This window comes from Panthera uncia, chromosome D4, assembly GCF_023721935.1.
Source record: "Panthera uncia isolate 11264 chromosome D4, Puncia_PCG_1.0, whole genome shotgun sequence".
In the NCBI taxonomy this organism is placed as follows: domain Eukaryota; kingdom Metazoa; phylum Chordata; class Mammalia; order Carnivora; family Felidae; genus Panthera; species Panthera uncia.
In genome coordinates this window covers 1,696,981-1,724,635 of record NC_064807.1, presented here as the reverse complement: position 1 = coordinate 1,724,635, position 27,655 = coordinate 1,696,981, and the positions used below count along the sequence as shown (strand labels likewise).

At 42.5% G+C, this 27,655-nt stretch overlaps 1 protein-coding gene across 4 annotated transcripts in view; it reads right to left on the bottom strand.

Moving 5' to 3' along the window:
* PTPDC1 (protein tyrosine phosphatase domain containing 1) overlaps window positions 1-27,655 on the bottom strand; it is a 64,284-nt gene that overhangs the window by 25,277 nt on the left and 11,352 nt on the right. Inside the window, exon 2 of one of the 4 annotated variants that reach the window (XM_049637927.1) lies at window positions 3,950-4,037. In XM_049637927.1, coding sequence (XP_049493884.1) covers window positions 3,950-4,031 — 82 coding nt within the window. In that variant the 5' untranslated portion in view covers window positions 4,032-4,037. Of the gene's footprint in view, window positions 1-3,949; window positions 5,834-27,655 lie in introns of those variants that run through there. The other 3 variants (XM_049637768.1, XM_049637692.1, XM_049637853.1) reach the window with 3 other exon arrangements.

Genomic DNA, 27,655 nt, shown 5'->3' with positions numbered 1-27,655 from the left:
CTAGGATTTTCTTAATAACGTCTTCTTTTCTCTAGCTACTTTATTGTAAAAATACAATATATAACACACAAGATCTGTGTTAGTCAATGGTTGTTGGTGTCAACAGCTCCCAGTCAACAGGAGGCTATTAGTGGTTAAGTTTTCAAGGAGTCAAAAGTTCTATGTGGATTTTCATCTGTGCTGGTGGTCAGGGTCCAAACCTACTTGCTCTAGGGTCAGCTGTAGCAGAGTCTATGGCACTCGAGCCAGCAGGGCACAGGCCCTGTGTGGAAGAGCGAGTGGCAGCAAGTGATGGCAGGGCGGGGCTGGGAGATGGGTCATGAAAAGGAGGACTCACTAAATAAGAGCAAGGTTCCTCATTCTTGGAGAAGGGAATTATAAACTCAGTAAGGGGAAAAGCTAGAACGATGGTACAGTGATGGATGAGACAACAGCAAGTACCAATATGAACTCATAGTTTTCAATATATAAAAACAAATATGTGTATAAAAGTGGGTAGATATCTATGCACATTTATACACTTCCTGGCTTTGTCTTGCAGGGAGCTTGGGGACACATTTTGGGTTTCCTAACACCACTCCGCACTGGAAGGAACCAGAGCTCCTGGCAGAAACGGGTGACTTCAGGGCTGGACCAGGAAAGGTACAAGAGGACACCAAAGACCTTGCTGGGCTAGGAGGCAGGAAGCAGGGAGCAGGGACGTGTCCAGATGACACAGCTACAGGCTGGAGAGGCTCTTCTGGCCCAATGGGGGACAGCGGAGTGCGAAAACAAAGGACAGTGCAAGAGTACACTCCCTGCACAGTTGAGGATCTATGCCGGAACGGAGAATAACTGAATGAACCAAGGGGAAGGGGAACTGCTCCTGGAGAATGCCAGCTAAGAAATGCAGAAGCAGTGATGGGGTCAGGAAGCCTCCCCTCCGTCATCTGTCATCACAATACTTAATTCAGGCAAGAGACGCCAGCGGATGCTGCGGGGCTGGGAGAGAGCTGGGTGAAGACCAGGTGCCCACAGCCTCCCAGTGCCTCTCCACCAAGTACGAAGTCGAAGGGAGAAGGAACGACTTACAGTGGATACAGCCCGCAGACACCACTGCACTGATGGGACCAAACTGAGCACCCCAGGGATGTGGCATGATGGCGTTCTGGGTCACTTAATGGGATGCCGTGAGAAGAGAATGAGGTCATTTCTGTGATGTTCCTGCCAGAAACGCAAAACCTTAACGGTGTTATGATGAAACAGCAGACAAACCCCCAGGGAGGAATATGCTGCAAAGTACCTGGCCTGTAAGTTTCACAGACATCAAGGCAGGACTGTGGTCACAGAAAGAAACTGGAAAAACCTGACAAGTATCCTTTTGCTGTTAAAGGATGTTACTGGCACAGCTGACCAAACTTGAGAGGGCGTCTCTGGGTGAACAGTATTTAGGGATTCTTTAATGCTTTTCTGTGAGTCTGAAATTCTTGCAAAATGAAGAACTAACATCACGAGAGACGACTAGACATCACAGGCATTCTGATGGAAGAATATAGTGCCATCCATGAAATATGGTTGTAAATAAAAAAAAAAAAAAACTTGATTAGGCTCTACATCCTTCCACTAATCCAGTTTATAAGAAATAATGTGGGAATAAAATCAGAAAAATCAGAAAAATACAGATTGTGGCAAACTCCATAGGGCAAAAAACCTGGTTTCTTCAAAAATAAAGTGTAAGGAAAAAGAGAGAGAAATCCACATGGACAACAGATGTAAGATACTTATCAACCAATTATGCAATATGGATTCTGTTGGATCCCGATGCAAACAAACATACATACGTCTATGACTCAGCTAGAAATCTGAACAATGTTCAGGTATTGAGGATATTAGGTGACCGGTGTTAAATTTTTCTAGTTATGGTGATGGTGATATGGTTAAGGAATGAAATGAAGTAATATGGAAGCAGGGAAAGGAATAGAGGAAGGGAGTGAGCCGAAATTGTTAAAGATGGGGGACGGTACCTCTCGGGGAAGGGGACCTCCCTGGGGGGTGGGGTCTCCACTGGCACCCATACAGGCAGCGGTACCTCCACAGAGATCTTTGTAGTATTCTATATACTTTTGTGAATGTTTGAAATTTCCCCACAAATTTTTTTTCCAAAAAGTAGAATATTTAAATCTAGGTTTGTCTCATTCTAAAGCTAGTTCTTGTTGAGTTTTCTTTCTATTTTCCTTTAAAAATAATTTGGGGCGCCTGGGTGGCTCAGTCGGTTAAGCGGCTGACTTCGGGTCGGGTCATGATCTCGCAGTCCGTGAGTTCAAGCCCTGCGTCGGGCTCTGTGCTGACAGCTCGGAGCCTGGAGCCTGGAGCCTGTTTCGGATTCTGTGTCTCCCTCTCTCTGACCCTCCCCCGTTCATGCTCTCTCTCAGTCTCAAAAATAAATAAACGTTAAAAAAAAAAATTTTTTTTTTAATAATTTAAATACTTTACTTACTGACCCCCTAATTAAATTTCCTTATGGTTCATTGGCCAACCTTAAAAAAAAAAAAATGGTTCCTAGCCCAATGTTAACCCAATAGGTAGAACTACCTTTAGAGATGAGACTCACTCTAAAAAAGTTAGATATAAAGTTAGTTTCTTATTTCTCCAGACTTTTTCCTAATTAAAAATTAGCTACATTTTATACATGAGGAGATTTTCAATTAAAGAGATGGCTTTAGGAGAGGTAAAACCAGCTTCTCTAGAGGATCACAACATGGGTATGACGACCTCCCCCAGGGCATCTGAAAACACATCAGGTTTTCTGGTTGTCACCGCAGTCTGGGGACATCACAGGACTCGGTCAGGGATGCCGTCACCTGGCTCCTGTACGACGAAGACTCGCCCATCTCAGAAGCCAAGAAAATCCCTGATGGGAAACACCAGCTAAGAGGGGACATTTCGACAGAAGAAGGGAGAGGGAAAAAGGTCTGACTCAGGGTTGTTAGCTGGGGCGTCCTTTAGGCAAAAAACATGTCGTACAAAGGAAGCAGCAAGTAGGCACCGCTACCGCCCTTGTATTAGATAGGGCTTTCTCAACCAGGGAAACTAACAGTAAGTTAGCTCTCAGACGCTGTCCACAAACAGTGGTTACCAACAGGCCGGTCCCTACTGAGTCAGACAGGAGCAGACAGATGCAGGAGGGACTACAAAGAGGGGAATTCTGACAAGTAAGAGGAGGGAGACACTGGTTTCCTGATGACAGAGGGCTCCCCCTGGTGGGGTGGTCAGAGTCCTACGAGAGAACAGTCAACAGAGCCCATTATTCCCAGCAAGTGCGGGACTCCAATACCTTCAGACCCCTGCCTCTTTACTTTCTGTACGTTACTTCATCTGACGCAGGGGGAAGCCCTTCAAGGTTCCCGATACAGGAGCCCTAACGTGAACAGGGCAGGACCAAAACCATGCAAAGGTTTTGCCAAAAAAATGACCTGACGTCTGGCTGATGGCTCATGGCAGGAAATCAGTCACCAGCCTAGTAGCTGCGACAGCAGCAAGGGTCCCCGTCACAGCACCCTTCTTCCCAGGGCTACCATGTGAAAAATCAAATGTGTGGGATGGAATGGAGAAGAAACAAACTGGGAGGAGCAGGGGCACCTGCTTCGAAGTGACACTTGCAAGGGATGGAAGAGAAAGCTTGCCTCACAAGGAGGCCAGAAATGAGAGGAAGAGGTCATTTCAGTCTAAGGATAATGCAGGAGGCAAACTTTGTTTTCAACATTCCTTCTCAAAAGACCGCTTATTCAAGATTTTGAAAAAGAGTTTCAACAGGTCAAAACAGGGAGGCAGAAATAAACAAGAGCCATAAGCAGTGACTGCACTTGGGATTCTAGTGTGAGGCCTCGAGCCTTTTCCATCATGTCTACTCATACTGTTTCATTAGACGCTACTCTGCACAAAGTGTCAAAAAGTGTATCAAAGAACTTACCCTTCATGTTGGCAGCATATGGACTGTCATTCACCAAAGTGGAGTATGGCTCTTCATTTTGAGGCAAGATTCCCGCAGGCATGGTAGTCTGTTGAGAAAAAAACATTACTTTTTGAGAGTTTGCTTATGGGATGTGCATTTATGAATCACCTACAAAGTGCTGGACTTCTGCTGCTAATAGTCATTAGCTCTGTGTTTCCCCAGCTCTGGAAATGTGGACAGTGTAGACGTGAGATGTGCTGTCAGTGTCAAATACGATTTTGAAGACCTAATACAAAAAAGACTAAAATAGTTCACTAGTAATTTTTTTTTTAATTTTTTTGATATTTATTTATTTTTGAGAGAGACAGAGACAGAATGCGAGTGGGTTGGGGCAGAGGGAGAGGGAGGCACAGAATCTGAAGCAGGCTGCAGGCTCCGAGCTGTCAGCACAGAACCTGACGTGGGGCTCGAACTCACGAGCTGTGAGATCATGACCTGAGCTGAAGTCGGACGTTCAACCGACTGAGCCACCCAGGCGCCCCAATAATTTTTTACACTGATTTTACATTGAAATATTTTTGATATGCTGAGTTAAATAAAATACATTATTAAAATTAATGTTCTGATTCTTATTATTAATGTTGCTCTTAGAAAATCTAAAACTGAATCCAAGGCTCACATGATATTCCAGTGAACAGTGCCATCTACAAGGTAAGGATATTACAGAGACAAACTGACAGCTAACAACACACACAATGGTGAAAGCCTAAAAGCCTTAATAATATTGTAATAACTTTGTATGGTGACAGATGGTATCTAGACTTACTGTGATCATTTCATAACATATATAAATGTTGAATCATTATGTTATATACCTAAAACTAATATAATTATACTCAATTTGAAAAATAAATTTATCAGGGCACCTGGATGGCTCAGTCAGTTGTGTCCGACTTCGGCTCAGGTCATGATCTTGCAGTCTGTGAGTTTGAGCCCCGCGTCGGGCTCTGTGCCTACAGCTCAGAGCCTGGAGCTTGCTTCAGATTCTGTGTCTCCTTCTCTCTCTGCCCCTCCCCCACTCATGTTCTGTCTCTCTCTCTCAAAAATGAATAAATGTTAAAAAAAATTTTTTTTAAATGAATGTATTAATACACTTCCTGCTTCAGGGCTTAGCTCTTCTCCTTATGGGGACATCTGCCCCTTTGTTATTGACTTACAAGATGTCTTTTTATATTAAGAATATCAAGGGCTTCATTAAAAAAAAAAATCACACACCAATGTGTCAACCAAGAAATCAAAGAAGAAAAAAAAATTATGAAAATGAAAACACAGTGGTCCAAAATCTTTGGGATGCAGCAAAAGTGGTTCTAAGAGGGAAGTTTATAGCAATACAGGCCTACCTCAAGAAGCAAGAAAAGTCTCAGGGTGCCTGGGTGGCTCAGTCAGTTGAGCGCCCAACTCTTGATTTAGGTTCAGGTCATCATCCCAGGATCATGGGACTGAGTCCCACATCAGGCTCTGCGCTAAGCATGAAGCATGGAGCCTGCTTAAGATTCTCTCCCTTTTTCTCCTTCTGTCCCTCTCCCCTGTACTCTCTCTAAAAAAAAACGAATAAGAGAGGTGCCTGGGTGGCTCAGTCGGTTGAGCGTTCGACTTCAGCTCAGATCATGATCTCACGGTTTGTGGGTTCAAGCCCCGTGTCAGGCTCTGTGCTGACAGCTCAGAGCCTGGAGCCTGCTTTGGATCCTGTCTCCCTCTCTCTCTGCTCCTCCCCTGCTCACACTCTGTCTCTCTCTGTCTCAAAAGTAAATAAACATTTAAAAAATAAATAAATGAAAAATAAAAATAAACAAAAATTTTTAAAAAAGAAGAAGAAAAATCTCAAATAAACAACCTAACCTTACACCTAAAGGAGCTGGAAAAATAACAAAACCCAAAAATAGTAGAAGGAAGAAAATCATAAACATTACAGCAGAAATAAATGATATAGAAACTAAAAAAAAAAAAAAAAAGACATATCTGATAAAGGATTAGTATCCAATACATGAATAACTGATACAACTCAACACCCAAAAAGCAGATAATCCAATTTAAAAATGGGCAGCAGACATGAACAGACATTTTTCCAAAGAAGACATCCAGATGGCCCTCACATGAAAAGATGCTCAACATCACTCATCATCAGAGAAATAAAAATCAAAATGATGAAGATATATCACCTCATACCTGTCAGAATGGCTAAAATTTACAACACAAGAAACAACAGGTGATGGTGAGGATGTAGAGAAAGGGGAACCATCCTGTGCTGTTGGTGGGAATGCAAACTGGTGCAGCCATTCTGGAGAACAGTATGGAAGTTCCTCAAAAATAGAAATACCCCGCAATCCAGTAACTGCACTACTAGGTATTTACCCAAAGGATACAAGAATACCGATTTGAAGTGGCACATGCACTCCAATGTTTATAGCAGTGCTACTGACAAATAGCCAAACTCTGGAAGGAATCCAGTGTCCATTGATAGATGAAGGGATAAAGAGGATGTGGTACAGGCACCATGGAATATTACTCAGCCATACAAAGGACTGAAATCTTATCATTTGCAATGACGTGGATGGAGCTAGAGAGTATCATGCTAAGTGAAATCAGTCAGAGAAAGACAAATACCATATGATTTCATTCACATGTGGAATTCAGGAAACAAAACAAAGAATAAACATTAAAAAGGAGAGACACAAGCCAAGAGACAGACTCTTAACTAAAGAGAACACACCGCTGGTTACTGGCGGGGAGGTGGGCGAAGGGATGGAGGAAACAGGAGATGCAGGTGAAGGAGTGCACTTGTTGCAATGAGCACAGGGCCATGCATGGAAGTGCTGAGTCACTATTTTTGAATACCTGAAACGAATATAACGCTGAATGTCAACTACTTGGAATTAAAATTAAAAACTTAATTAAAATACTACTTTTTTTTTTCTACAGTTTATCATGTCTTACATATGTTTATGGTGTGTTTTGCCTAGCAGTCCTGTTTTATATAGTCCAACCTGTAAGATTTTTCCTATGACTTCAACTTTTCTGCCACAATAAGAAAACCTTCTCCAATACAACATGTAAATCCGAATTTAATATCTCCCATTTTGGAGTGATAAATGCTGTCCCTATTGCAGCATGACAGTATTGCTAAAGCATAATAGTTAAACGACAAAATTAAAGATGGCCCATCTTCAAAGAATATCGTATGTATGCTAACGTGACTTTATAAAAGTCATCTTGTTAAAATGTCAATAACACCCAAAGCAAGTGACACATTCAGTGCAATCCCTACCAAAATACTACCAGCATTTTTCACAGAGCTAGAATAAACAATCCTAAAATCTGTATGGAATGACAAAAGACCCCGAATAGCCAAAGCAATCCTGAAAAAGAAAAACAAAACTGGAGACATCACAATGCCCGATTTGAAGTTATATTACAAAGCTGTACTCATCAAGACAGTATGGTACTGGCACAAAAACGGACACATAGATCAATGGAACAGAACAGAAAACCCAGAAATGGACTCAGAACTATATGGTCAACTCATCTTCAACAAAGCAGGAAAGAATGTCCAGTGGGAAAAAGGGAGTCTCTTTAGCAAATGGCGATGGGAAAACTGAGCAGCGACATGCAGAAGAATGAAACTGGACCACTTGCTTACATCATACACAAAAATAAATTCAAAATGGATGAAAGACCTAATCTGAGACAGGAAACTATCAAAACCCTAGAGAACAAAGGCAGCAACCTCTCTGACTTAGGCCATAGCAACTTCTTACTAGGCACATCGCCGAAGGCAAGGGAAACAAAAGCAGACGTGAATTATTGGGACCTCATCAAGATAAAAAGCTTCTGCACAGTGAAGGAAATAATCAACAAAACTAAAAGGCAGGCTATGGAATGGGAAAAGATATTTGCAAATGACATATCAGATAAAGTGTTAGTATCCAAAATCTATAAAGAACTTACCAAACTTAACACCCCAAAACCAAATAATCCAATTTAAAAATGGGCAGAAGACATAAGCTTTTCCAAAGAAGATATCCAGATGTCTAACAGACACATGAAAAGATGCTCACCATCACTCACCATCAGGTAAATGCAAATCAAAACCACAATGAGATACAACCTCACAGCAGTCAGAATGGCTAAAATTAGCAACACAAGAAACAACAGGTGTTGGGGAGGATGCAAAGGAAGGGGGCCACTCTTGCACTGCTGGTGGGAATGCAAACTGGTGCAGCCGCTCTGGAGAACAGTATAGAGGTTCCTCAAGAAACTAAAAATAGAACTACCCTATGACCCAGCAATTGCACTATTAGGTATTTACCCAAGGGATACAAAAATACAGATTCAAAGGGGCATGTGAACTCCAATGCTTATAGCACTGCTGTCAACAACAGCCCAACTACGGAAATAGCCCAAATGTCCACAGACTGAAGAATGGATAAAGAAGATGTGGTATACATATATGCAATGAAGTATTACTTGGTAATCAAAAAGAATGAAACCTTGCCATTTGCAACAACGTGGATGGAGCTAGAGTGTATTATGCTAAGTGAAATAAGTCAATCAGAGAAAGAAATATCATGACTTCACTCATATGTGGAACTTGAGAAATAAAAGAGATGAACATATGGGAGGGGGAGAAAAAGAGAAGAGAGGGAAACAAACCACAAGACACTCTTAACAATAGAGAACAAGCTGAGGGTTCACGGAAGGAGGTGGGTGGGGGATGGGCGATGGGTACTAAGGAGGGCACTTGTTGGGATTAGCACTGGGTATTATATGTAAGTGTTGAATCACTGAATTCTACTCTTGAAACAAATTATCATGCTGTATGCTAACTAACTAGAATATAAATAAAAAAGAACAGAACAGTAAAATAAAACTCTTTGTAAATCACTTACATTTATACAGCTTAAACACTGTGTTATTTATTTATTTATTTATTTATTTATTTAGAGAGAAAGAGACAGCATGAGCAGGATAAGGGCAGAGAGTGGGGGAGAGAGAAAAAATCCTAAGCAGTCTCCATGCTGTCAGCATAGAGCCCGATGCGGGGCTTGATCCCACCAACTGTGAGATCATGACCCGAGCTGAAATCCAGAGTCAGGCCCTTAACCAACTGAGCCACCCAGGCAGTCCTTAAATACTGTGCTTTTGCCAACAACATGAATACATGCCTTTTATTAAAAGTAATCTTTCTAACCAAGGAAAAATGGTGCAACAAATGGAGTGTTTTCTTTATTGGTCTAATTACCTGAGAGTTACTATACATACTTAGTGTTAAATTATAAATTTTCAGAGATCTGAGATATATAATCAACATCAGTTTGGGAAAGAGTATATTTCAAGCCCTTTCTGAGACTGAGAGTTAAAGGAGAAAATGAAGGGCATCCACGCAGGCCCCTTTCCATGCATGCAGTTGTCCATCACTACCTTTATCCACAAAGTCTGGGGGCCCCCGGCTCCACAAATTCAGCGACCTTCCTCTTTACCTGAACACCAGACCTTCTTCTATCCCGCCTCACCTTCCAGCTTCCTCCAGGGAATCCCCGCTGCTTATCCAACGGGTCTCAGTTCCTAACCTCTTGTCCTCATCTCATTAGACGAATTCTATGGAATCAGGAGGCAGCTCTACAGCAGCCTTCGCTTTAGGCTAATTTAGTCCCATCGCTAAGCCGACACCTTTCCAGGCCTCCACCTGCTGCTCTGAGGATCGTGAGGCCCTTCTTGTCTGGCTGGTGGGAATGTGAACTCCTTCCAGCTGTCTGAGAGCCCCAGAAGGTGTTCTGTCCACTCCTTCTGTGTCCAGCCCTGGCCTTGGGTAGCTCGCATGGTCAGTATTCAGTCAAACACAGGTCAGCGGAGCCCAGCAGGCCCTCTGCACACGTCCATGGCCCTCTCCGTGCCACTTCCTTCCCGCCAGGGCCCTTCACCGCAAATTCCAGCCACCTCAGCTCTCAGTGAATATCCAAGGTAGCTTTGTGTCTGTCCCCGTCCCACAAGGCAGCCTGGGAACTGCCTCCCGGGAGTCCAATCCTGGGCTCACACACGTCTTCTTCTCGTCTCTCAGAGATCATGGTCCCGAGCTGCCTGCTTTCCACTGTCCCAAACCCATTTTTGTATATTTCATCTGGTTTTCTAGTTGTTTAAGGCAGAAGGTAACCCTGCTCTCCGCAATTTCACCATGGCTGGAAGCAGAACCCCCCTTGGCCCTGGCTAGGGGACTCTGCAGGAGTGTCCACTGTGGATTAACTCTGTGTGAAAACACTGATGTCCAGTCCAACTAGAGGAACTGCTGACCAATTAAATACAGCTCAACTAGGCCAGACCATCCTGTGCAGTCACAAGTTCTGTGTTTAAACCTTGACTCTTGGGTGGGACAGAGTGGAAAGTGGGTCATGGGCATTGAGGAAGGCACCTGTTGGGATGAATGCCGGGTGTATGGAAACCAATTTGACAATAAATTTCATATTTAAAACAAACAAACAAAAAACCTTGACTCTGTTCATTGCTGGCCACAGGAACCATTTTCAGCCTCAATTTTCTCCCCTGTAAAATGGGGATTATTATTAGACTACTTTCCTAGCTTATTGTGAGGATAAAGAACAACTGTGTGTGTGTGTGTGTGTGTGTGTGTGTGTGTGTGTTTCTAACACAATGTCTGGCATATAGGTATTCGATATATTACTGTTGTTTTAATTTGCAAACCAGTATCGTAATATTTTATAAGAATCTGTAAAGCACTGCCTTCATGACGTGTAGAACAGTCCTGCCAGCAGTTGGTAATGGGTGACCTGAAGAAGATTTATGAACCATTAGCTTCATGCACAACTGGACTGATTTTGTGTGCCTGGTTGTAGAGTCAGGAGAAAGAGGGTTTGAAGAGTAATCCTGTCATTTCACTGCACAGTCCTCTTATTTAATTTCATTTCCTGCTGCTAATAACAGACATTTTGCTCACTCTATCCTGCAATTTGCTTTCATCTCAAGAAGTCCCTCGAAATGAATGAAAATTCAGAATTAATCACAGGCTCACTAATTAGTACCTAATACTTAAAACTCAGAACAGCAATGGACGATTACTCATACTGTTAGGAAGAGTCGTCACCGAGTAAGAGTTTGACATAAAGAATGTTCTACTTCATAAAAAAGTCACTTGGCCCAAGAGCCAGGCTCCGTGACAGCCTGAGGGGTTCTGAGGTCACTGCCTTCCGTTCCGCCTTCCGCACAAAAAGCCTGCGTGTGTACTTCTGGGAGAGCTGACGGGGACAGCCCTGAGAAGTCGGGAGGTCGGGGGTGTGGCGTCACCCTTCCCACCTGCTCTGGGGCTCGGAGTCCTCTCGGGCGCCCGTGGGAAGTGCAAGTCTGCGGCCCACCCTCAGGATGTCTGAGGAATGGAGCACGTTATCCGCCCACACTCCGTCCAGCTCCTCCTGACGTAAGAGGCCCTCTGCCCACATTAAAGAAACGTGTCAACGGATTACCTTCTACACAGCAATCATGGTAGAAGAATTTGAGGCTGGAAATTTAAGTCTGCGTGGGCAAAAATAGACATTTCCAAGTATATGAGTGAACACAGGACAGCTACATAAACACTTTCATGCTTGTGAATAATCTGTTAGTAACCATAAACACGTAGGCTGACTCCAGCCAGGCACTGTTCCAAGTGCCTTGTTTGTCGCAACTCGGAGCCCTCACCACTACACCATTCGGGAAGTACTACCATTACTCCAATCAGAAACACAGTTTATTATTAGGGCAGTTTTAGGTTCACAGCAAAACTACGTGGAAGGCACAGAGAATCCCTGCACACGCCTGTCCCACCCGCACGTGCACGGCCTCCACTGTCGACACCCCCAGCAGATAGCACCTTCGCCACAACTGATGAGCCCACATGGACACGTCATCGTCACCCAGATGTACGGCTTGCCTAAGGCACCACTCCAGGTGGTGGACATTCTACGGATTTGGGCAAATGTATGAGGACATGTATCTGTCATTATGGGATCACACAGAGAATCTTCACTGCCCTGAAAATCCTCCATGCCCCATTCAGTCACCCCTACCCCCACCCCAGCAACTCCTGATCTGTTCACCGTGCCCACAGATTTACCTTTTCCAGAATGTCATGTAATTGAATCATACAGTATGTGGCCTTTTCAGATTGGCTTCTTTCACTTAGTGACACACATTTAAGGCTTCTCCACATGTTCTGTGGCCGGCAGTCCATTTCTTCTTAGTGCTGAGTAATACTCTATTATCTGGACGGACCACGGTCTGCTTATCCAGCCGCCTGCTGAAGGATATTCTACTTGCTACCAAGGCTTGGCAATTATGAATACAGCTGTGTACACATCTGTGTGCAGATGTTTGTGCGGGCATGGGTTTTTCAGCTCCTGTGGGCAAACACCAAGGACCATGACCACAGGACCATATGGTAAAAACATGTTTAGGTTCATATATTATTCCCATTTTGCAGATTACAGAACCAAGGCAAAGAGAAGTCAGATAACTTACCTGCAGTCACACAGCTATTAAATGGTGGAGCTGGGATCTGAATTCACATCGTTCATTCCACAGTCTGTTCTCTTCACCACCATACACACACAGCCTCTCAACAGTAAAGACCTCGTACTGAATAAAGGAAACTCCCCTGTTTGCATGCAATGCAATGAATGCAATGTTGTATGCATTCTAACTTTGTGGCGCTGATAATTCCTTGGCTCCCAAGAAACTTTTCAGACCTCCCTATCCACACAGCAAGACTTTCACATTCGTTCTGCTCTGTGCAGACACTTAGCTGATCCTTCCTTCATCCAAATCTCAATGCACTGCTGTCCCAAAGACATGTGTCAACCACACACCTCCTTCACGTGTTTGGGCTCCTCCACGATGGAGGGTTGTTGGCACTTACCAGCTCTGCGACCGTAAGCACATTCACCTCTGAGCCTCACATCTGCCCTGCGGTCACCGTAAAGATGCCCCACGAGCTTGCATACAGACCTAATTCCGTGCCCGACTCATAATTCAGTCTATCCTCAACACAGCAGCCAGGGTCACCCGGGTCACACCACCCTTCTCTTCAAACCCACGTAGCCACCCTGTTTACAATTTAAACCAGCTCCCCTCTGTTTCCGTGTCCTCAGGACTTCTGAAGAAAACATGGAACATGGCACATCATTTACTGATTTATCCCTATTATTACATTATTATCTGCCTTCCCCACTAGGAGGTCAGCTCCACGAAGGCAGAGTTTTGTCTGCTTTGTCAACTACTGTATACAACAGGGCCCAGCACACAGTACATGCTCAATAAAGAGTTAGTGAATGAATACACAAATAACCATTCAAAGGTCATGACCACCAGCACCACCGTCATTTGACGTGGCTGTAAAGGGGAAATAGCAGCTATGCCTCACCTGTCTCAGGTTACAGCACCACATGCAAACACAAGGAACTGTTTCCTTATCTTAGTTTTCCTGATCACATTTACATCTCCAACCCCTGGCTGGTCTTCAACCTGACAGATTGGTGTCCCTTCTAATTTCCGGAGGGGTGGGTCTGTTGAACTTCAACTTCCTCTCCTTCAGGATGTTTTCCCTAATACCAATTACATATTTTATTACATCCCTTCATCATGCAGGGCCGGCTGCAGATTTACCTAGGGGCCCGGATGCTTCCTGACACCACACTTGTATTCTGTCCTTAAAGAATTATAGCACTTTTTATGAGTCCATATGTAGTAAAACAAATGAAAAACCCTATTTCTTTTAAATGGAAACATCCTCACTTCTGAATCTGCAAACTCAAACAAAATGAGGAAACTGAATGAAATTCTTTTTCTCCTCAAATCACCTGGGGGCAGGCAGGCAACATTTAAAAGGTGCCTTTTCCTTCTTGAAGCCCCTCCAGACCTTCTTGCAAGGTAGGTCCTCTGGGAAAGAGCTGGCAGTCTGCCTGAACCTCACGGGCTCCTGTGATCTCACACCTGCACTGCACCTCTGGGAAGGTCCCTGGGCTCTCAGGAGACTCATCACTGATCAGGGAAAACAACACACAGCAGGACCCTTGCTGCTGCATCATCTGAAGAAGTATGCTGTCTGGTTCAGATGCTCCAGAAAACACATTATGATAAGGCAATGGGTGCGACGTTAACAATAGGCGAAGCAGATCTTCGCAAGCAGGGTTCCCAAGCTCCTAGCCTTTTCCCACAAACAGCCACACCAGGATCATTCCCACAGATGTGAACACACCTCACTCACATCAGTGTCACCACCACAGGTACTTCTAAACTCATCAAGATGTCAACCCTTCCTGACTCAACACCCATCAGAGGGGTTCTCTTAAAAGCCCAGCGGCCGGGCCTCACTCCCAGAATTTCCACTTGGTAGGTCTGGGTGGGGCTGAGAATCTGCATTTCTGCCTAGTTTGCAGGGACGCTTTATTTTTTTTTTTATAAATTTTTTTTTTTAACATTTATGCGTCTTTGAGAGACAGAGCATGAGTGGGGGTGGGGGAGGGGGAGAGGGAGAGAGAGAGAGAGACACAGAATCCAAAGCAGGCTCCAGGCTCCTAGCTGTCAGCACAGAGCCCGATGCAGGGCTCGAACTCATGAACTGTGAGATCATGACCTGAGCTGAAGTCAGACGCCCAACCAACTAAGCCACCCAGGTGCCTCTCCAGTGATGCTTTGAGAATGCAGCATTAGACAAACAGCTTGCATTCACATAACAGCAGGTATTCATGGAGGCTACTGTGAATGCAGGGCCCCTGGGTTCTGTTTAGCAGTCACATAATGAAGGCTTCCTTTTACAGTTCTTCCACCAACCTTCACAAAATCCCAAAATACATTAAGAAGCCCCACCGCATCAACCAGACCTAGATAAAGCTTCACATACCTGGGTGAGCCCTGGGTACTAATGTTCCCACCAACATCCTAGTTTGGACCAAGCAATCACCTGGAATGAGGTATCCACAGGAAGAAACACCCCCCCACAGCAGCCACCAGATACCACACCACTTTGCACAGCCTAATTTGGATTCTTAACCAACAGATGTTCATTAACTAAATATTCCTTTTTAGTAAATATATAAGTAGCGTGGATATAAAATTATGTTCACATTTAATATGACATGTTGTTTACAACTTTTTCTTTTTTTATTTTTTTTAACGTTCATTTATTTTTGAGACAGAGAGAGACAGAGCATGAACAGGGGAGGGGCAGAGAGAGAGGGAGACACAGAATCTGAAACAGGCTCCAGGCTCTGAGCTGTCAGCACAGAGCCCGACGCAGGGCTCGAACTCACGGACCGCGAGATCGTGACCTGAGCCGAAGTCGGACGCTTAACCGACCAAGCCACCCAGGCGCCCCTGTTTACAACTTTTTCAATTTCAGGTAGTTCAACATGAAAAGCTTAAAATAATGAGGAAAACAGTTTGTTATTCACTTTTCTATCCTTATTTATTGACTAAGAAGATAACATGATTTTCTACCTCTTCACTTCCTGAACTATTTCTCTAAAAGAAACTATTCTTTAAAAATTTTTTTTTAATGTTTATTTATTTTTGAGACAGACAGAGAGACAGAGAGAGAGAGAGAGAGAGAGAGAATGAACAAGCAGGGGAGGGACAGAGGGAGACATAGAATCCAAAGCAGGCTCCAGGCTCTGAGCTGTCAGCACAGAGCCTGATGTGGGGCTCGAACCCACAAACTGTGAAATCATGACCTGAGCCGAAGTTGGACGTTTTACCAATTAAGCCACCCAGGCTCCCCTAAGAAAAAACTATTCTGTGAAACTTATTTCAGTACTTGGGTGACAAGTCTGGGTGACTTAAAACATAAGCGGGAGTGTGGCTCCTGGATCTTCAAAGGCTTAGATCAAACTTTCTACAGCAAGATACATAGAATTTCTGGTTTAAGTAGTGGACTAAGCTAGCTTTCTCTTACACTCTCATACTCTAGCTTTCTCTTCCTCCTAAGACCCCAATGCAAAGAAATTTCAAAAAGAATAACCCCACAGAGCAAGAAGCAGGAGGAGGTTATCGGTGGACTAGTTACCTTAGTAAGCTCCCAGAGGAAAGAAAGCAAGTAAAATAAAGAGGTCAATAAACCAGAGGTGAGGAAGCTGTAGCCCAGAATATGCCCATGCATATTCTGCAGAACACATAGCTGTGTCTCTTCAGAAAGATGGAGAACAGGGAGGTAGCCATCTTCCAAGTGTTGAAAGAAATAGACAGTCAACCAAGAATTCCACATGCAGCTAAACTCTTCCTGAAAAAATGGAGAAATTAAGTCATCTCCAGATTTAAAAACAAACTTCAAAAAAAAACCAAAACAGAATTTGTTATTTGCTATCAGTCTTGCTTTACAAGAAATACTGTATTTCAGTCCAAAATAAAGGACACTAAAGGGTAACTTGAATCCAGACAAAGAAAGAGCAACAAAAAGCTCACAAAATAAGCATTATAAAAATACATATAAATAAAACTCTTTTCTTGATCTGTTTTTTTTTTTTTTAATTTTTTTTTAATGTTTATTTATTTTTGAGACAGAGAAAGACAGAGCATGAATGGGGGAGGGTCAGAGAGAGGGAGACACAGAATCTGAAACAGGCTCCAGGCTCTGAGCTGTCAGCACAGAGCCCGACGCGGGGCTCGAACTCACGGACCGCGAGATCATGACCTGAGCCGAAGTCAGTCGCTTAACCGACTGAGCCACCCAGGCGCCCCTCTTGATCTGTTTTAAAAGATGTCTACATAAAGCACTAATTATGAAAAAGACTTGAAGAGCTTATAATGTATAAAGATGTAATTTGAACTGAATGCCGGTAATAGTACAAAAGAGAGAGAAAGGAATGAAGGTATATTGGAGCAAAGGTTTTGTATGCTACTAAAATTAAACGAGTATTAATTTGAATTAGACTGTTTTAAGCTAAGATACTAATTGTAATCCCAGGGTAAACACTTAGAAGATTACTCAAAATACATAGTCAAGAAACAAAAAGGGAACTGAAAATGTATATTAAAAAAATATGTAACATGAAAGAAGGCAAGAATCAACGAATAAAGAAATGCAAAAGACCTCAGACATACAAAAAAATACAAAAATGGTAGGTACAAATTCTAATTTATCAGTAATTTATCAGTAATGTAATTACGTTACATTGAAAGTAAATGGATCAGATATTCTACCAAGTAAAAGAATGGCAGAACAGATTTTTTAAAAGATCTAACAAAATACAGGTAAGATCTACATGAGGAGAACTACAAATCATTCATAAACAAAATCAAAGATGAACTAAATAAATGGAAAGATATTTATGTTCATGGCTAGGAAGACTCAACATTGTCAAGATGTCAATTCTTCTCAACCTGGTCTATAGACTCAATGCAGTCCCAGCCAAAATCCCAGTAAGTTATTTTATGGATATCATTAAAAATATTTCTAGGGGCGCCTGGGTGGCGCAGTCGGTTGAGCGTCCGACTTCAGCCAGGTCACGATCTCACGGTCCGTGAGTTCGAGCCCTGCGTCAGGCTCTGGGCTGATGGCTCAGAGCCTGGAGCCTGTTTCCGATTCTGTGTCTCCCTCTCTCTCTGCCCCTCCCCCGTTCATGCTCTGTCTCTCTCTGTCCCAAAAATAAATAAACGTTGAAAAAAAAATTAAAAAAAAAAAAATATTTCTAAAGTTTATAGGGAGAGGCAAAAGACCTAGAATAGCCAACACAATACTTAGGGAGAACAAAGCTGGAGAAATGACACTACATAACTTCAAGACTTACTATAAAGCTACAGTAATCAAGACAGTGTGGAATTGGCAAAAGAACAAAACTATAGATCCATGGAACAGAATAGAGAGTCCAGAAACAAACCCACAGAAGTACAATCAACTGATCTTTGACAAAGGAGCAAAAGCAAAACAACGGAGCAAAGACAATCTCCTCAACAAATGGTGCTGGAACAACTGGACATCCACATAACAACAACAACAAAAATCTAGACACCAATCTTATATTCTTTACAAAAATTAATTCACATGGATGGCAAACCGAACCATAAAATGTAAAACTATAAATCCATGATAAACCAGGAGAAAACCTAGATGACCCTGGATGTAGTGATGCCTTTTTAGATACAACACCAAAGACATGACCCATGAAAAAGTAAATAAGCTGGACTCAACTTAAAAATTTGTGAAAGACAATGCCAAGAGAATAAGAAGACAAGCCACAGACTGGGAGAAAATATTTGCAAAAGACACATCTGATGATGAACTGTTATCCAAAATATACAAAAAACTTTTAAAATTCAACAATAAGAGAACAATCTGATTTAAGAAATGGGTCAAAGACCTTAACAGACACCTCACCAAAGAAGGTATACAGATGGAAAATAAGCACATGAAAAGATGCTCCACATCATATGTCATCAAAATGCAAATGAAAACAGTGAGATACCCCTTGACACCTGGCTCACTTTAGATTCAAAGACACAGGCTGGCAGAAAAAAAGATGGAAAAATATATACCATGTAAGCAGTAACCAAAATACGGCTGAGATAGCTATACTAATACCTCACAGAACACTGTAAGACAATAATTGTTATCTGAGGCAAAATAAGGACATTGTACAATGATTAAGAAATCAATTCATCAGGAAGATATAATGACTAAATATCCATGCACATAAGAACAGAATCCCAAAATACACAAAGTAAAACTGAAAACCTGAAGAGGTTGTGTTGAAATGGGACAATTCAACAAAAATAGTTGGGAGACTTCAATATCCCACTTTCAGTAACAGAGAGAAAATGAGGCAGAAGATCAACAAAGAAACAGAAGACTTAATACCACAACTACCTAGTTGTAGCAGACATTTACAAAACACTTCAAGTCCACAAAAGCAGAACACGCATGCTTCTCAAGTTCACATAGAACATTCTCCATAGTAGACCATATCCTAGGTCATAAAACAAATCACAGTAAATTAAAAATGAATTAAATCATAGAAAATATCTTCTTTGACCACAATGAAATTAAATTAGAAGTTAATAACAGAAGAAAGTCATAGATATATAAAAGCTAAATATATATTTAAACAACCAATGAGTCAAAGAAGAAAATACAACAGAAAATATAAAATACTTTGAGATGAAATGAAAACATACAAAATATCAAAACTTGTGGGGGTAACCAGTTATAGCAGTGCTTAAAAAGGAAATTTAGAGATATAACTGCATGTATGAAAAAAAGGGAAAGATTATGGTCTGCTGGGGGGGAAAAAAAGGAGAAAGAACTCAAATCAATAACCTACTATTTCACCTTAAGTAACTGGGGAAAAAAAAGAACAAAATGAATCCCAAGCAAGCAGAAAGTAGGAAATGAAAAAGAACACAGTGGAAATAAATGAAATAGAGAAAAACAAAAACAAAAGAGTAAATCAATGAACCCAAAATTTGGTTCTTTATAAAAATCAACAAAATTGACAAATTTTCAGCTAGACTAACCAAGACTCAAGTACTAAATCAAGAATAACATGGGGTGCTTGAGTGGCTCAGTGGGTTAAGCGTCTGGTTCTTCATTTTAGCTTGGGTCATGATCTCATGTTTTGTAAGTTTGAGCCCTGTGTCGGGCTCTGTGCTAACAGTGCAGAGCCTGCTTGGGATTCTCTCCCTTCTGTCTCTGCCCTACCCCACCTGCATGCGCGCTCTTTCTCTCTCTCTCAAAATAAACTTAAAGAATAACAAAAGGGACATTATAACTAACTTTACAGACATAAGGATTATAAAAGAATACTAAGAAGAAAAATATTCCAACAAATAGTGAGATGAAACAAATTACTAGAGAAACACAAACTACCAATACCTTCATGAAGAAATAAAAAATCTGAATAGACCTACAAGAAGTAAAGAAATTAAATTATTTCAAAAATTTCACACAAAGAAAAACCAAGCCCAAATGGTTTCACTGGTGAGTTCTACCAAACATTTAAAGAATTAACACTAACCTTTTCAAACTCTTTCAAAAACAGAAGACTGTCATAATTGATTCGATAAGTACAGTATTACACTGATACTAAAATGGGAAAGATATCACAAGAAACCACTGACCAACATCCCTTACAAATACAGAGACAAAAAGCCTTGAGCAATGTTAGTAAACTGAACCCAACAACATAGAGAAAAGTATATACACCATGGTCAAGTGGAATTTATCTCAGGAATGTAAGGCTGGTTTAACATTAAAAAATCAATTAATGTAATACATCAACATAATAAAGGACAAAAACCACATGATCATCTCAATAGACACAGAAAAAGCATTTCCAAGTCCAACATCCTCTCAAGGTAAAAGCACTCAATAAACTAGCAGAAGAGAATTTTCTCAACCTGATAAAGGGCATCTATGAAAAGCCCACAACTAACATCATGATCTACAGAAAGATGGAGGGCTTTTTCCTAAGATCATGAATAAGACAAGGATATGTACTCTCACCATGTCTGCTCAACATTGTAATGAGGTTCCAATCAGTGCAATGATCCAAGAAAAAGAAATAAAAAGCTTACATATTGGAAAGGAAGAAGTAAAACTATTTCTATTTGCAGATAGGGTGTTATATTTAGAAAGTTCTAAGGAATCCACTAAAAAGACTAGAGAACTGATAAGCAAGTTCAGCAAGTTGGCAAGATACAAGAATGATACACAAAAACAATTTTATTTCTATAAGCTTGAATTATAGTTTTAGTTCTATAAATTCTGTTAAAAATGCTCTTTTTCAAGTCAAGGCAGTTCCCTTTTACTCCTAATTTTCTGGTAGTTTGTTTTTTTTTTTTTTTTTTTTTTAGAGACAGGGAGAGGGAGTGCATATGTGGGGAGGGAGGGATAGGGGGACTGGAGGGGGAGAAAGAAAAAGAGAGAGAGAGAGAGAAAGAGAGAGAGAGAGAGAGAGAGAGAGAGAGAGAGAGAGAGAATCTTAAGCAGGTTCCATGCTCAGTACAGAGCCCAATGAGGGGCTCTAACCCATGAGTCTGGGATCATGACCTGAAGCGAAATCAAGAGTTGGATGCTTAACCGACTGAGCCACCCAGACGACACCTCATTCTGAGAATTTTAATAATGGTCACTGCTTAATTGTGTCAAATGCTTTTTCTGCATCAACTGATATAAATGTATAATTTCTGTCTCTTTAACCTGTTGATATAGTGGATTACCCTGACTGATTTTCAAATACTGAACCAGCCTTGCTCCCTCTCTCAGCACTGCTTTAGGTGTGGCCCACAAACTTCGGTATGTTGAGATTTCATTCAACTCAATGTATTTTCTTTTTTAAAAAAATTTTTTTAATGTTTATTCATTTTTGAGAGACAGAGCATGAGTAGGGAGGGACAGAGAGAGAGGAGACACAGAATCTGAAGCAGGCTCCAGGCTCCAAGCTGTCAGCACAGAGCCTGACGCAGGGCCCAACCCACAAACCGTGAGATCATGATCTGAGCGGAAGGCGGACATTCAACCGACTGAGCCACCCAGGCACCCCTCAACTCAATGTATTTTCTACCAAGACAAGCACATCCACACTTGTCACTTTTATTTAACACGGTATGGAGACCAGAGCAATAATTCAAGAAAAAAAAAGTGAAAGGTTTTTGAAAAGGAAAAAAGTATAATTATATTTGTTCAAGGATGACATATTATCTATGTAGAACATCTGATGTAATCTACAAAAAAATCTATTAGAAACAATAAGTCAATTTAGCAGGACTGTGGTATACATATCAGTATATAAAAACCAATCACATATTATATAATAAGGATAAGTAATGAAGTTAAAATTGAAAACATAATAACATCAAAAAGTAAGAAATATTTAGGGCTACATCTGATAAAAGAGGTAAAAAGTTTGAATACTAAAAACTATAAAGCACTACTAAGAAAAATTACAGAGGACCTAAAAGGAAGGGCAAGATCTACTGTGTTCATAGTTGAAAAGCCTAGTTAACATATCAATTCTCCCCATAATGACCAATAGAGCCATCACAATTTCAACCAAAATCCTATGGGGACTTTGTAGAAACTGAAAGCCAATTATGAAACATATGGAAATGCAAAGGATCCACAGTAGCTAAAACACCATTGAAAAAAAAGAAAAAGTTGTCTAACACTACTTACTCTCAAACAACAGAAATAAAAAGTGAGGTAGTAGCTTAAAGTCAGATAAATGGAACAATGGGACAAAAAAGAACACCCAAAAACACAGCCACACCCGCTGGACAACTCATTTTTGACAAAGATGCTAAAGCAATTAAGTAGAAAAAGTATGCTCTTTTCAACAAAGTGTGCTGGAACCACTGAAAATCCATGTGCAAAAAACGTGAACTTCAGATGACATCTCATACCTCATATAAAAATTAACTCAAAATTATCATACACCCAAATGCAAGAACTAAAAACATAAACTTCACAAACATGAGAAAAAACTGACAGAACTGAAAGCAGAAATAGATAAATCCACCATGTATAGTTGGAGGCTTCCACACTCTTCTCCAAAAAATTGATAGATCAGGCAGGCGGAAGGTCAGTAAGAATACAGGTGACTTGAACAGCACTCCCAATCGGCTTGGTCTAATTGGTACGTATTCACCCACCAACAGAAGCACACATAGAACAGCACCGGACAGACCACTGCTGCCACATAAAACACATCTTAACAATGTGAAAGCATAGGAGTGACACAAAGTCCTGCTTCGTGGCATATCAGAACCAAAGCAGAAGTCGGTAATAGAAAGATGGCTCAACAATTAGAAATATTGGGAAGTTGAACAAATACTTCTAAACTACACATGGGTTAGGAAGTCTCAAGAGACATCTTTAAATATTTTAAACTAATAAAAATGAAAATACAACTTATCTTGCACAACAATGTGAATATACTTAATACTACTGGATTGCACACCTGCTTGCTAAAAGGAAGACCACAAAATTCTCAGTTTTCAGCTCCAGCGAATGGAGGCCCTGAAACAAAACCAAAACCTCATGATTTCTGCTCTTACTGCAAAGGGCCGGGACGCTGCGGAAAGACCGTTGCCAAGTGGAGTGATCCAGGCACCTTCGACCCTCTAGCCAACCTATTCCAATATCCTCCTCATTCCCAGGGAGGGTGGGGGGGGGGGGGGTCCACGGAACTCCTGGCGTTTCCCAATCCCCCCTCTTCATCGACCTGGAGGAACCACTCTCCAGACTGGGAGGGAATCTCCACCCGCCACCACCAAGCAGCCCTCCCCTTGGAGCACTGGAACAGCTCACGGAGCGGGGTCTCCAATAAACCTCAGCAGGTTCCGTCCCTGAACCCACTCCCCCCGTCTGGGCCCTCCGAGAGACACACGCCCTTTTCTCCTTACTTCCTCTGCCCATTCACTTATTGGGCTGAGGTGTCTTAGAAAAATTTCATGCTGCGACTCCTTCCTCCCCAAAGGGGGACATAATCCTAGAATTTGACAGCAGCAATCAAAGCAGCCAAATCGGTAAGTCAAATGACCCTTCAACGTCTCCTATTTGCTCCTTCTCCGAGCTAACTGGAGCTAAGTCCAAAGACACTGATCATTTGTCCCTGTTAGATCAGCTACCACTCTCCTCATGGGCAAAACCTTCAGCTCGTATTAGCAGAACCCACAGTGCACCTCCCATCAAGATTCGAACAGATCCTTCAAACCCTCTCCCCAGAATTAACCAATACTCTCCAAATAAAGAAGCCCTTCAAGGCATCAAGTCCATAATACAAAGTTTCAAGGCTCAGGGCCTCAGTGATTCTGCACTAGTTTCTGTAATACTCTATTTTACCTGCGAGAAAACTCGATGGCTGAGGATGACAGTTTGTCCAGGATCTCCACACTATACATCACACTGTTATCACTAACCCCCATCCATACCGACACCCAATCCCACTGAAAACAAAATTTTCACTGTGATTGATCCATACAGTGTATTTTTAGTATTCCAGTAGATAAGGACAGCCAATATATTTTTGCTTTCACTGGGGAAGACTTAAAATCCACCTGGACAGTCATGCCCCAGGGTTCCTCAGAGTCCTTACTTTTCACAAACTTAAAAGCCGATTCGGACGACAGAAAGTGTTCTGCAGGCTCTACTTTGTTCCAATACGTAGAGGATTCGCCCTTCCGCCCCTCTTCTCAGATCTCTTCACAGGAAGGCAACGCTCATCCGTTCAAAGCTTTGGCCTTAAACGGACATAAAGTCACCAAAGGAAAACTGCAGTTTGCTCAAACTCAGGTTCGATACTTAGGGCCCCTGACCTCAGAACCAGGGCTAGATTTGGACCCAGGCCGACTTCAGGGCACCCTGAACATCCCTCAGCCTAAAACCAGCACCAGTTACGAGGTTTTCTTGGCCTAGCTGACTGCGTCAAAACTGGACTCCAAACTCTCTTACAGCTCAACCTCCACACGCTTCCCTGAAAATCAACCAACCTGACTCCGTTATTGGGAAAGATCAGGATGACACAGCTTTTGGGACTTTAGGGAAAAGCCTAATACGACCCCTGCCTTTGGACGTCCTTTCAATTCCCCTTTTCCCTCTTGGTATGTGAGAGGGAAGGGAATGCCCTTGGAGCGCTCACCCCAAAATCACGGGCACCATCGCTGTCCCGTAGGGCATTATAGCCAACAACTTGAACCCGTGGCTCAGGGATGTCCCCCCACCCCGCCCCGCCCCCTTGCCTCCCAGCCATTCCTGCCACTGCCCTCTTGGTTGAGGCCACTGCGGAAATAGTCACGGGGTCCCCTCTAACCATCCTTGTGCCCCATGCAGTGGAAGCCCTCCTGAACTCTCCCCACACTCAATACTCTTCAGCCAGTTGCCTCACTTACCAACCTCCTGCTAACTGCTCCTCATGTGACTCTTCCTTTTTGCAACAGCCTTCACCCCACTATTCCTCTCTCCTCCCTCATTGACAAGACCCTCACGACTGCTCGATGTTGACACATCACCTTTTGATGCCCTGTGACAAGTTACAGGAATTTCTCTGCAGATGAAATACAGACTTTTAATGGTTCACTGATGGTTCTTATTTAAAGGATGAAAATGGTAAAAATCGTGCTGGGAGTGCTACTGGAACCCCTTTTGAAGTCACTAAGGGGGCACCTTTACCTCTGCCTACTTCAGCCAAACAGGCTGAGTTACATGCCCGGACTCGAGCTGGATACCCTGGCCAAGGGTAAAACCACAGGCATTTATACCAAGAGCTGGTACCCCTTCCAGTAAGTAACTCAGGACTTTGAAATAGTATGGCAACAGTGAGGTTCACCTCCAATGGAGATAAAATTTTAAATGCCAGTATCTAAATATATTACGTGCCATATTTTTAAGGGCTGCTCTGGCCATTACCAAGGTTCCTGGGCATTCCAGACGTGAGTCCCTGGAGGCCAAAGGAAACCACCTCACTGACATTTCTGCCCCAAATGCTGGTCTCTCGGAGGCCAACAGCCAGACCTCTGCCCTGGTCCAAAGGGATGTTCTCTCAAATGATAATTTGGAAAAATTGACCAGAGACCCCAAAAATTGGTCCCAGAAAAGGAAAAACAGTATTAGAAATCTAGTCATTGTTGGTTTGATAGTAATAGAGAACTCTGGTTTGGACCAAATAACAATCTGCCCACAGAAGTTTCAAAATCCCTACTGCTCACCACTGTACGTGCTTTCAACCACTGGTCTCCTGACACAGTGATGGCATTCGTGGACCAATACTGGTGCGGAAAAGATAACAGGGCCACAGAAAGTGCCCACTTCGCTCGTCCCACATCCAAGGTATAATCCAGGGAAAACAGCACTTCTCCCAGACTCTGAACCGTCCAACGGACCATTAGAGGTTTGGCAAATGGATCTCATACGGCTTCCCTACCTCAGGGAAAGAAATATGTTCTTGTCATGGTCTGTATGTTTTGCCACCGGACCGAAGCTTCCCCTTGTAGACAGGCCAATGCTGCTTCTGTGGCTAAAATTCTGTTAAAGAAGATTACTCCTACCTGGGGGCGCCTCTCACACATCACAGTGGTCGGGAAACCCACTTCACCATTCAGGTGCTTTGTTAGTTAGGCGTGCACTGTTCGGCCGTGTGATGTTACCACACTTGCACTGTGCACACGCCACACTCAGTCCTCAGACTTGTCACACTCACTCGTGGCATCGTGAAGTCTCAAGGGGAAAACTTTGTAGACTATACTGTAATTTGTTATTGTCATATTACTTTTTTTGTTTTGTATAATTACTTTTAGGTTTTGCATTTTATTACCTGTCAAACTTTTGTAAAAACGATGTACCCAATAAGGTGATTCTAGCTCATGCTTCAAGGTGATTTCCAACACTTACAACGTTGAGAAGACAGAAACTTTAGTTGGAAACCACCCGAGGGTCTCTCTCCCTCCTAACCTTCCTCGTTACTCAAATGTGGCCTGAAGTGGTTTCCAACTGCTATGCATTTTCCCTCCGATGTAGGACATGACAACCAGCAAAGGTCCTCCGTGCCACTGAGGGACTAAACCAATAAATACAGAAAACCTGACTTGGGACAGGTGCTGCTTTTGGGGAAAGCTCTTGATTAAAAGGGGGAATGTGAAAATGAGTAAAGGAAACCTTACTTAGAGTGGAGTTGGTGGTCAGATGGGGTGAGGGTGGGGGGACTCTCATGCCCCCACCCCCACTCCTTGCAGCCTTTGCAGATGCAACAGGAAGAGCCCTACCTTGCATTCAGTCAGGACCAAGTTCACTTTACCACCCCTGCAAGATGAAGGAAGATTTTCTCCTGACCTGGCAATAGTCCAGCCAATGACAGAGAACACAGCCAGCCAATGAGAGGTGTCACAGCCCAGCCAATGAGACACTGTAATATCCAGCCAATGAGAGAGGGTCACAGCCCAGCCAATGAGAGATGATCACAGCCAAGCCAAAGAGAGAGGTCATAACCCAGCCAATGAGAGATTATCACAGCCCAGCCAATGAGAGATGGGCACCACCCTGAAACTCCCATTTACCTCCACTGGACTTCTGTGCAGAACAGCCTTTGCAAATCCCCCTTCCATCCATAAAAGTGCATTCTTCTGCTTTGTTCTGAGTTTACCTATGGTTTGTAGTAACCTGAACGTCCTAGATTGCAATTCTTCTACTCCTGTACAGAGTAAAATAACTAGCAGTTTTACTTTTAAGATCAACAGAAAGGACGACAGGTCTAAAATCAATAACACAAGCTTCCAACTTCAAACATGAGATAAAGAAAAACAAAACCTAAAGCAAGTAGGAGGAAGGAAACAATAAACCAAACCAAGAGCTAAGAAAAAAAAAAAAAGACGCAAATTACCAATCAGGAGTAAAATAGGAGTCATCACTACTAATCTTACAGACATCAAAAAGTTAGTTAAGCGAATAGTACAAACAATTCTATGCCCATAAACTTGGTAATTCATTTTTTTACTGTTTATTTATTTTTGAGAGGGGGAAGGGGGAGAGAGAGGGAGACACAGAACTCAAAGCAGGCTCCAGGCTCTAAGCTGTCAGCACAGAGCCCGACGTGGGGCTCAAACTCACAAACTGTGAGATCATGACCCGAGCCGAAGTCAGACACATAACTGACTGAGCCACCCAGGCACCCCTAAATTTGGTAATCTAGATAACATGGACCA